We start from the raw sequence: 12,734 nt of genomic DNA, 5'->3' as shown, positions 1-12,734 counted from the left end.
TTGAATCTGATATATCAAATACAATAAATGCTTAATTGAATACCGCATTCCCACCATCACCACTTAGCAAGACTGATTTGCCTTATCAGTCAGTCTCTCAGGAGGTATGTGTTTGGGAGGGAAGGAGAGGACAAGATTTTGGCATACTCCAAATCTTTGTGTGTCCCAGGAAAAAGTATGGTGAATCACAGGCTAACTCACAACTCACAGGACCACCTTGGTCTATAGACACTCCCTATAATCCAACTGGAGTAGCATTTATCTCCTTGTGTGGTAATGCTGATGTAATAAGCCATTGCTGGCTATTTGCCTTAGGAGTTTCTACTTAAAAAGAAGCTTACAGTTATGTATGATGAATAAGTCTCAAGAGCTAATATATAGCATGATGACTATAGTTAATAATTTAATTATTGTTACTCATTCCACAAAACACTGCATTTTTAAATTTTATTTTTTAATTTAATTGTTAAAGTGCAGTTTTCTGTCTTTATTCCCATCCCAGCCCGCTCCTCCAGTGCTCCGCCCTCTCTCATTTCCACCCCTACTAGTTTTTGTCCATGTGTCCTTTATACTTGTTCCTGTAAACCCTTACCCTCTTCCCCTGAAATTCCCTCCCCTCTCCCCTCTGGTCATTTTTATTATAAAAATTTTATTTTCCATAGATTTCTAAATTCTGCTTTTAGGCCCCAACAATGTCCTAGAATTTTTCTTGAATTTCCAGGGGAACTTTGCACCACTTCTCAAATTTCCCACCAAGGAAGGCCTTTTCAATCTGTTGTGTTCAGTAAGGAAACTGGATTGTCTATTGGGGGAATATGCTTTGAATGAAAACCTATCTTGAAGTCTTATATGAATTTTTTGGTGTTGATCAGCATTCCAAGTAGTGCTGATGTATACCTTACTGAGATTCCATTTGTTGTTTCCACAGATTTCAGGAAACCTTACTGTGCCTTGGATTACAGGGTGTTCTAGAAAAAGAGCAGTAAGTAATCTTTCATTTAAAGCAACAAATGGGTTTTCCCCTGTTTTGTTAGTAGGAATGCCATTGAGAAAACTGTAATGATATTTGTAAAGTTGGCAAAACTGAACCTCAGTAAGACTGCATTATCTCAAAGGATATATTTCGTGATCATATTAATTAAATATACAACAAAAGTAACCTTAAATAAGATGCAGTAATCAGTACTCTGAATAATCTTTGAGTAGGTATTTGCAGTTTTAAAAAGCATTTACAGCTAATTAATAAAATATTGTACTTTTTCTACATCTAATTAACCCAGTTAATTTGATCATATAATTGAATCATTATTGATATAAACATGTCAGTCAAGGTTAAATAATTTACATTAGTATTAGAACATTTTGGTATTTAGCAGTGATGAATAACTAATATTTTAATAATATTATTTTGTTTTTATGCTAAAACTGTTGTGATGTTTATAATGTTAATATAACAGAACTTCATTAAAATTGTGTTCTCTCAACAAATCCCATTCAGTTGGTCTGTGTAGAACCCATATATCTGCATTTTAACAAGTATCTCAGTAGATTTTGATATAACTGTTCCATAGATAGGAAAAGGATTTTAATCATAAAAATGACTAGTACAGTTTTGGAAATATAACTCAAGTTACTGTATATTAGATAGGTTTGGGGTTAATAAAACAGAAGCTAGGACTCTAGACAGGATTATGTAGACTGCTTTTCCTTTCCTTTCCACACGAACTAAAACTATATACCGTGAAAGTAATATAGGAGGCCACCAAAGGAGAACTCTGAAGGATGGAAAGAAAGCAACTGGTTAGGGACTCCAAGACTTGGAGGAACTACATGGTATTTTGCCCCCATGTAACAGCAGAAGGTCACACAAGTTACACATCCCATAACCCCCAATCGAACATGAGAAGACAACTGGCATAGGCTCATTCCTCCCATTAATGAGATGGAAGTCCCACAGACATGAAGTGAGCTTGGTTACTTCAGCCCAAGGAGATCAACTGGAAACCTCAGTGACAGTGAGTGGCCAGGAGAAGTGCTTTTTTTCCATGCTGGGTCTGAACTTCTCCTCACTTACTTGGAGACACCAGGCAGCAACCAACAAAATGCAGCCTGGCCTGAGAAGCTTCTTTGGTTCTGTAGGTCAGAGAATTCTCTTTCCCACTTATATAATTATGTGGCTTAGTTAGTACTAGCAATAAACATCAGGACACCATAACTGCTCAGCCCAGGAAGTGTGTTATTCATCAGTGAAGGATGAATAATCTAATGGAGAATCTATTTTTCCACCTAGAGACACTGATCTGTAGGTTGACACCAATAGGCAGTATCTCTCCACAATAACCCTTCAGCTGGGAAAGGTCCTCTTTCTTCTCTGAATGTAGCACTATGGATCAGTGGAAGCCCAAGTGGCACCATATATACCAAACAAGTTAAAATACCACAAATGTTCTGAAAATAAAAATATCATTTGAACCACTAATTGGCTGTAAAAAAAGAAGGAAATCTTACTCTTTTTGACAGCATGGATGGACCTGGAGAGCATTATGCTAAGTGAAATAAGCCAGTCAGACAGAGAGAAATAAATACCATATGATTTTACTCATATGGGGAATCTAATGAACAAGCTGAACTAACAAGGAAAATTGGGACAGACTCATAGATGGAGAGCAGGATGACGGCTAGTGGGGGGGTGGCTAGGAGAAGGAGGAATTGAGCAAAGAAGAAAAAGGATTCATAACTGTAGTGATTGCAGGGCAGGAGGGGGATGGGTGGAAGCAGAAAAGGGTATAAGGAGGATAAATGGTGATAGAAAATAAAATAAAAAGTAGACCACAACCTTTGTGCTAAACACAGCTGGGTGATTGCCTGATAAAATAGAAAGATTTAAATGAGAACAAAAATCTTCTGTTATGGCTAAAATGCTGAGGATATCATTGAAAGTCACCTGTACTCCAAGAACCAGGAAAAGCACAGCTTGAATAATGAAAGAAAATCAACAGTAATAAACATTGAGGTGAATTAGGTAATGGAATTATCTGACAAGGATTTTAGAGCATCCATTATAAAAATGCTTCAACAAGCAATTACAAATTATTTTTAAACAAATAAAAATCTCAAAAGAGCAATCAAAATTATAAAAGAACCAAATTAGAATTATATAACTAAAAAGGACAATAACTGATTTTTTTAAATTTCTTTATTGCTCGATATTTGAGTGGTGATAAAAAAAAAAGAATCAATGAACTTGAGGACAGATTGATAGAATTGACCCAATTGGGACAACATAGAGAAAATACTGCAAAATAATAAACAGGAAATCAGAATCCTGTGTGGCAATAAGATATCATTCAATATTTGCATTTGCATCATTGGAGCCCCACAAAAAGAAAAAACAGAGAATGGGACTAAAAAAGTATTTAAAGAAATAATGTCTGAACACATCAAATTTGGGGAAAAATAACATAAACCTGCAGGTTCAGGAAGCTTAGTGAAATCTAAGCAAGATAAATGCAAATAAATCCACACCCAGATGCATCATAATTAAACTCCTGTAAACTAAACACAAGGAAATATCTTTAAATAAGCCAGAGAGAAATGATGTATTATCTATAGGAAAATGCCAATTTAGATATCAGTAGTGGATTTTTCATCTGAAATGTTCGAGGGAAAAAGGCCAATATTTTTCACATGTTTAAAGAAAACAACTTTCAACCAATAATTCTGGATGTCAAAACTATCCTTCAAGAATTAAGGAAAAATACAGATATTGCTAAATGAAAGAAAACTAAAAGAATTTGTTGATAACTGAACTACTGCATATCAGGCATCTGTATCAGCTATCTATTGCTGCTTAACACATCATCATGATTTTAGCAGCCTAAAATAACATCCATTTATTATCTCACAGTTTATTTGAGTTAGGAATCCAGGCATGGTTTAGCTAGATTTCCTGCTTAGGGTCTCACAATGATGCAATCAGGGTGTTGGCTGGGCTATATTCACATATGGAAGGTTGAATGAGGATGAATACACTTATAAACTGACTCAGGTTGTTGAAACATTTTATTTCCTGTGGCTGTAAGACCGAGGTCCTGTCTTCTCATTTTTTGTTAGCTGACTCATCTCCTAGAAGAGGCTGCCCACACTTCTAGGGTCTAGAGGCCCTCTTTAATTTCTAGGGGCCACCCACAAGTTCCAGATGCCTCACACAGTTTATTGACATACAGGCTTTTTAAAAAATAGTCACTTTTTCAAGTCACTGGAAGAGTCTCTAGACTGACTCTACTAACAAGAAAAGTGTTTTATAGGAATTCTGGCCAAGATGGAGGCATAGGTAGAAACCCTTCACTTCCTCACACAACCAAAAGGAGGATAACAACCAATCTAAAATCAATAAACAACCAGAAGTGCCAGAAAATCAAACTGCATGGAACTCCAACAACCATGGAATTAAAGAAACAGTCAAACAGAACCACCAGACCAGTAAGGTGACAGACAGAGAGAAACTGCAGTGAGGTGGCAGACCATGGGGGTGGGGCTGACTGTGGTGAGGTAGCAGGCTGCACAGGAGGAGCTGACTTAAAGGGAAACTGAGACTCAGAGGTAGCTGTGGACCAAGGTGGATGCCACAGTGGGAGAAACTCTCAGTCTCCCATGAGAGTTCAATGAAAAATGCGCTAGAGATGGCAGGTGAGCTGCATTGTTCCCTCTCTGGCCCCACGCCCATAGGCAGCGCTGCAGGGCAGCGAGGAGGGTTGCCCTGCCCTGGTGAATACCTAAGGCCCTGGCCCCTTACAACCTAACAGGGGCCCCAAACAAAGAAATAGGACCAAAATGAAAGGACAGAACAAAACCTCAGAAAGAGAGCTAAGTGATGAGGATATAGCCAACTTATCTGATGGAGAATTTAAAGCCCTGGTAATCAAAATGCTCACAGAACTGATTGAGCTTGGTCAAAAAATGAAAGAACAAATGAAAGATACCCAAATTGAAATAAAGCAAAATATTCAGGGAACCAACAGTGACAGGAAGGAAACCAGGACTCAAATCACTGATTTTGAACAAAAGGAAGAAATAAACATCCAACTGGAACAGAATGAAGAAACAAGAATTCAAAAAAGTGAAGAGAGAGTTACAAACCTCTGAGACAACCTGAAATGTTCCAATATCTAAATTATAGGGGTGCCAGAAGGAGAAGAACAACAGCAAGAAATTGAAAACTTATTTGAACAATAATGAAGGAAAACTTCCCCAATCTGAAGGAAATAGACTTCCAGGAAGTCCAGGAAGCCCAGAGAATCCCAAAGAAGTTGGACCCAAAGAGGAACACACCAAGGTACATTATCATTAAGTTACCCAAGATTAAAGACAAAGAGAGAATCTTAAAATCAGCAAGAGGAACGGAAAGAGTTACCTACAAAGGAGTGCCCATAACACTATCAGCTGTTTTCTCAAAACCAACCTTACAGGCAAGAATGGGCACTTCTTTCCAAGAAGTATTTAAAGTCATGAAAAGCAAGGATCTACATCCAAGAATACTCTATTCAGAAAAGCTATCATTAGAATGGAAGGGCAGATAAAATTCTTCCCAGATAAGGTCAAGTTAAAGGAGTTCATCATCACCAAGCAATTATTATATGAAATGTTAAAGGGACTTAGAAAAGGCAAATAAAAAATATGATCAGTAAAATGACAATAAACTCACAACTATCAACAAATGAACCTAAAAAAATAAAAGAAAAACAATGAAAACAAAAACTAAAAAAAAACAACTAGAACAGGAACAGAATCGGAGACATGGACATCATATGGATGATTTTCAGTGGGGAGAGGGAGGGAAGTAATGGGGGGGAAGTACAGGGAAGAAGAAATATAAATGGTAGGTATTAAATAGATGGAGAGAGGCAAAAATGGTATAGGAAACAGAGAACACTAAGAACTTATATGTACAACCCATGGACATGAACTAAGGGGTGGTGCTGGAGGGTTGAGGGTGCAGGGTGAGGGGCAGTAAAGGGGAGGAAATTGGGAAAACTGTAATAGCATAAAATACAATTTTTAAAAAGTCTTTTATAATGTAACATAATCACAAGGGTGACACCTCATCATCTTTGTTATATTCTTTTGGTTAAAAGCAAGTCATAGGTCCCATCATACTCAGAAGGAAGGGATTATTTACATAAGAACATCAAAGCCAGGTGGTGGGATAATGAGTTTCCACCTCAGTGACTGTCTACCCCAGCAGTGGGTGACAGTAATGCTAGTACTGTCTTGAGGATGTTGTGAGACTATGGTGCAGAGAAAAGAAGCCCAGGTAGGGCCTGGAAATGCTCTTTGAGTTGAGGGAATGGAGCTAAGAGTCCAGGGAGAATAAGATGGTTAGAGTTTGCGGGATAGCATATTGGAGAAGCAAGCACTATGCAGAAAAAGAACACAGGAAATCTGCAAAAGGTTATCCTTGAAAGTCAGCTGAGTATAGAGAACCCATGTGTATGGAGAAACCATGTCTGAAAAACAGTAGAAATAACTGTACTCATATGGACCTGTTCCAACCAAGCAGAAAGAAAATTTTATAGTTTATGGGCCATTGTATAGAATACACAGAAAGTTTATTACAGATTAAATACTGTTCTTATTGTGCCTAACAAATCCAAATCTTAAAAGCAAGTTCACAAAGGACCAATCAGTTCCTTAATAACCTATTGGGATCCCAGAACAAAGCTAAATCTTAATTGTAGAACATATAACAAGGTAAAATGTATAGTACCTGTCATCCATCAAAAATTACTACAATGTAGCCCTGGCTGGTGTGGCTCAGTGGATTGAGTGATGGCCTGTGAACCAAAAATTACTACAATGTAAAGAAGGAAAATATGACCAGTGATGTGGAGCAAATCATTAAATGAAAATGACCAGAACTGACACATATGTTAGTTTTAGCAGAAGAAACTATTAAAACCATTATTATGACTGCATTTTATTTTATTTTATTTTATTTTATTTTAACATTTTATTTCTTTATGTTTAGAGAGAGAAAGGATGGGAGGAAAAGGAGAGAAACATCAATGTGTGGTTGCCTCTCATGTGCCCCCTACTGGGGACCTGGCCAGCATCCCAGGCATGTGCCCTGACTGGGACTCGAACTGGTGACCCTTTGCTTTTTAGTCCGGCACTCAATGCATTGAGCCACACTAGTCAGGGTTATGGTTGTGTTCTAGATCTTTTAAAACTTAAGTGGCAACATGGAAAATATAAAGAGACATAAACAACTTCCAGAGTTGAAAACTACAATGTCTTTGGAGGAAACACAGTGGAAGGTACTAGTGGAATATTACTGTTGCAAAAGAAAAGATTAGTGAACCTGAAGGCATAGCAATATAATATATCCAAAGTGAAAAAAAGAAAAAAATAACACAAAAAGAGCATCAGTGAGCTGTGGAAGAATTTCAAGTAACCTAATATATATGTGTGTGTGTGTGTGTGTGTGTGTGTGTGTGTGTGTGTGTGTAATTGAAGTATCTCAAAGCATTTGAGGAGGGAGGACAAAAAATATTTGAATAAAAATAATGTATTAAAATATTCAAATTTGATGAACCTATAAACATACGGATAGAAGAAGCTCTATGAAACTCAAGTACAAGAACCAAAAAAGTACTTCATAATAATTTTAAAATGTTCAATACTCTTGATTTAGAAAAAACTTTAAAGCATCTTGATAATATATATGTTATGAACAGAGAAGCAAAGTTAAGGATGACATCAGGTTTTTCATCAGAAAAAATACAAGTGAAAAGACAGTGGCACAATATCATTAAAGTACTGAAGAAAAACCATCAACTTGACTGTTATGCTCAAGTACAATATTGTTCAAAATTTACCATGAAATAAAGACTTTTTAAGATATATACAAAGTGAAAAATTCATATTCAGCAAACTCACACATAAATGTTAAAGAATTTCCTTCATGCAAAAGAAATATGGTACTGCATCAAAACTTGGATCTACACAAAAGAACAAAGAGCACTGGAAAAGTTAACCACATGGGTAAATATTTTTTTCACATATTTAAAAATAATTGACTGTTGAATGAAATAATGATATAATATGAGACTAAGAGCATAAATATAAGTAAAATATATGATAACAAATCAATAATGGCTGGGAGGAAAGAAAAGGAAATACACTACTATAAGGTTCTTAAACTAGTAACATGAAGTAGTTAATCATGTTAAGGTAAAATGTTAAAGATGTATATTATAAACCCTAAAGCAGTAGTTCTGATCTAAAGATGATTTTGCCATACAGGGAACATTTAGCAATGTCTGGATACATTTTTGCTTGTCACAACTTGGAGACGTACAAGGGGCATCTACCGGCAGAGACCACAGATGCCATTAAGCATTCTTTGATGCATAGGACTGACTCTGACAACAAATAATTACCCAGCCTAAAAATGTCAATAATGCTGCTGTTGAGAAACCTTGCCCTAAAGCAACTAGTACAACAACCAAACAGAGATATAGCTAATAAGCCAAAAAGTAAACAGATAAAATTAAATAATAAAAGTAATTCCATACTTGTTTTTAAAAAGTAATAAAAATAGTAAGGAAAAATGAAGAATAAATGCTTAAAAGGGAAAACAAATAACAAGGTGATAGACAAACCTATCTCTGTTAATAATCACATTCACTGTAAATGACTCAAACATGTTAATTAAATGTCATAGTCAAATCAGATTAAAAAATAGAAGACCCAACTGTATACTGCCCACAAGAAAGATACACACTTTGTAAATATGCAGATAAGTTAAATGGCTATATTGCTAAGAGAGGAAGTTAATATCAGAGCAAAGATTATTAACAGGAATAAAGAAGGTCATTTGTTATTGACCAGTCAATCTATCAAAAGGACATAACAGTTGTAATCATTTATGCACCTTATAACAGAGCTTCAAAATATAAGAAGCCCAAACTAATAGAACTATAAGGAGAAATAGACAAATTACCAAGTATACTTAGAGTTTTCAGTACCCTTCTCTCAAAAATTTATAGAAAAAATACACAGGAATCAGAAGATGTGGATGACATTATTAAGCTCCTTGACCTAATTGACAATTGTGGAGCTATCTGACCAGCAATAGCAATCATGAGCAAGTGTACTCATTATGTTTTCCAAAATAAATTAATTTTGAGCCACACAAAATAGTTTTAATAAATTTCAAGTTTAAAGTTATTCAAAATATGTTATTTGACCACAAAGGAAGTAAACTAGGAACCAGAAACAGAAAGATTTCCAAAAAGCATTTCTTTTTTTAAATTTTATTTCTTTTTAGAGAGAGGAGAAGGAAGGGAGAAAGAGAGTGAGAGAAATATCAATGTGTGGTTACCTCTTGCACACCCCCTACCGGGGACCTGGCCCACAATGCAGGCATGTGCCCTGACTGGGAATCGAACTGGCGACCCTTTGGTTCACAGGCTGGCACTCAATCCAGTGAGCCACACCAGCCCTAGGACAGCACATTTCTAAGTAATCAATGAATAAATGAAAATAAAAGATAAAGTAGAAAGTATCATTAACTGAATAAAAATGAACACAGATCATTTCAAAATTTTGTGAAAGCAGTAATTATGAGTAACTATATAGCACTAAATGACCATATCAGAAAAAGAGTAATACAAAAAAAAAAAAAAACGTTTCCAATTAGCGACTTCAGCTTCAATTGCAAATGAATGTATACAAAGCAAAACAACAGAGTGGTTATCAATGAAATAAAAAACATAAATAGATTCGAGAAAAATAGAAATCATAAGATGATTTTTAAAAATCAACAAAATTGATAAACCAGCTATGACCTGTGTAGCTCAGTTGGTTGGGCATCATCCTGCAAAGTGAAAGGTTGCTCGTTCAATTCTCAGGAAAGGCACATGCCAGGGTTGTGGTTTGGTCCCCAATCAGTGCATGTACCAGAGGCATCCAATCAATGTTTCTCTCTCACACTGGTGTTTCTCTGCCTTTCTTTCTCCCTCCATTACCTTCTCTCTAAAATCCATAAATAAAATCTTTTTAAAAATGATAAACCAAACTGTTCAGAACAGAAAGTTAAAAGATTTATAAATTATCAATATCAGAAATGAGAATGGTGGCATCACTGTAGTTTCTAATGACAGTAAAAGCACAAGGTAATATTATGAACAAGTGCATTGAAATAAATTAAAGAATGTAAACAAATTTAAAAATTGTCAGAGACACAAAAACCTAAAAATGCTTATTAAACAAGAAATACATAATTGCAATATTATATATATTTTAAAAATCAAAGTTAAAAATCTCATAAAGAAAAGCTCAAATGGCGAATTCTACCAAACATTTAAGACACAATGACAATTTTATACAAACTATTTCAGAAAATTAAAAAGAAAAATCCTTCCAGCTAATTCTATAAACCCAGCATTATGCTGACTCCCAAATTAGGCAAAGATATTACAATTAAGGAAAATAATAGACTGTTATATCTCATGAACATTGATGTAAAATCCTTAACAAAAGTTGAGCAAATCAGACTTCCAGCCAAGATGGAGGTGTAGGTAAATCCACTGTGCCTCCTTGCACAACCAAAAGAAGAATAACAAATTTAAAAACAAAAACAAAAACAAAATAACCAGAACTGCCAGGAAATCAAACTGTATGGAAGTCTGAGAACCAAAGAGTTAAAGAAGAAACAGTCATCCAGACCAGTAGACGGGGCAGAGATGGGCAGCCAGACTATAAGCCTGCTTTAACATGTAAAAAGTCAATGTAATCATGATCTTACCAAACTAAAACTAAATGAAAAATCATGTGATCATGTGAATACATGCAGGAAGATAATTTGACAAAATTTAACATCCATTCTTGACAAACACATAGAAAACTAGCAGTAGAGGGGAACTTCCTCAATTTTTAAAATGCATGTGCAAAACCCGATACTTAAAATCATTCTTAATTGTGGAAGACTGAGTGTCTCCCCACAAGGTCAGGTACAACACACAGGTGCCCCCTCTCACCAACATTGCATTGGAGGCTACAGGCAGTGCTGTGAGGCAAGAAAAAAATGTTGCCCAAGTTGCAAATGAAAATATCTTTATCACCAGATATCATTTATATAGAAAATACAATATATTTCATGAAAAAAGCAATTAGAATGAATAAGTGACTTTAGCAAGATTACAGGATACAAGATCAATATACAAAAATTGATTGTATGTCTACATACTAGCAACAAATGATCAGAAATTAAAAATTTAAAAATACCTTTAAAAGAATATAATAATATGAAATAGTGAGGCACAAACCTGACAAAGTTATGCTAAACCTACACATTGCAGAGTACATACTGGCATATTCTTAGTGGGTTCTGGCTAAGGGGCATTGACACTGGGAAGATTTTCTTTGAAAGTGGATGGAAAAAATTTGACAGGCAGCCGTTATATTTCATTTTGTGGGTAGAGTGTGCTTCCAGAAGAAGCTAGTTAGTGACCAACATGGTCATTGATCACAATGGCATTTTATATTTGATTATATGATTATTTCATTAATAATTATCATCCTATTAAATCTAAAGTGTTAGTTCCATGAAAGCAAGGAAAATATCTAAATATCTGTTTTTTTCTTACCATTGCATCCTTAAAAATCAACCACAATGTGGACCAGTGCAGTACAATAAAAATATAATATGAGCCACATATATAGGCTTACATATTCTAGTAGCAACATTAGTGAAAAGCTGCCAGGAAAATTAATTTTAATGATATACATTAACTCAATATATCCAAAATCTATCATTTGAATGTGTAATTAGTACAAAATTATTAAGATATTTTACATGTTCCCTTTTTACCATTACAACCTTTAAATCAGCATGTATTTCATACTTACAACACATATCAATTCAAGTGCTAAATTTTTATCACACAAACTTGATCTACATATAAATTTCACAAGATTTACAGTTGAAAAGTAGATTTAAATACCTAGCTTTTTTTATATATTCCATGTCACTGTACAAAGTGACTGTGACGTTACTGACTGTATTCCCTATGGTATACTTTACATGTTCATGACTTATGTTATAAGTTTGTACCTCTTAATCTCCTTCACCATTTTACCTGTCTCCCCACTGCTAAACCCTCTGGCAATTATCATTTGTTTTCTGTATCTAAGAGTCTGCTTGTTTAGTTTTTTAGATTCCACATATAAGTAAAATCATATGTAATTTGCCTTTCTCTGATACATTTCACTTAGCATAATACCCTCAAGGTATATCCATGTTGTCACAAATAGCAAGGTTTTATTCTTTTTTTTGGCAGAGCAATATTTCATTATGTAGATAAACATACTGCTTCCATATACTGGCTATTACAAATAATGCTTCAGTGAACATAGTGCTGCATATATCTTTTCAAATTAGTGTTTTGTTTTCTTACAAACAAAGGTGGAATTACCTGGTCCTTTTTTGTCTCTTGTTATAGCCTTTGTTTGAAGTCTGTTTTGTCTGGGCCCTGGCCCGGTAGCTCAGTTGGTTGCAGTGTCATACCCTACACCAAAATGTTGTGGGTTTGATCCCCAGTCAGGGTGCATACAACAGTTAACCAATCGATGTTTTTCTCTCTCACATCAATGTCCCTCTCTCTTGCTCTCTCCCTCTCCCCCAACTTCTTCTCTCACTAAAATAAAAAACATATCCTTGGATGAAGATT

At 35.2% G+C, this 12,734-nt stretch overlaps 1 protein-coding gene across 1 annotated transcript in view; it reads left to right on the top strand.

Moving 5' to 3' along the window:
- Positions 1 to 12,734, top strand: part of HDX (highly divergent homeobox) — a 93,028-nt gene that overhangs the window by 38,174 nt on the left and 42,120 nt on the right. The window contains exon 4 of the mRNA XM_045847506.1: positions 929 to 982. Coding sequence (XP_045703462.1) covers positions 929 to 982 — 54 coding nt within the window. The remainder of the gene's footprint in view (positions 1 to 928; positions 983 to 12,734) is intronic.

The sequence above is a fragment of the Phyllostomus hastatus genome, unplaced genomic scaffold (genome assembly GCF_019186645.2).
Source record: "Phyllostomus hastatus isolate PE091 unplaced genomic scaffold, TTU_PhHast_1.1 phas_contig_551, whole genome shotgun sequence".
Classification (NCBI taxonomy): Eukaryota; Metazoa; Chordata; class Mammalia; order Chiroptera; family Phyllostomidae; genus Phyllostomus; species Phyllostomus hastatus.
This window is presented reverse-complemented; position numbering and strand designations above follow the sequence as displayed.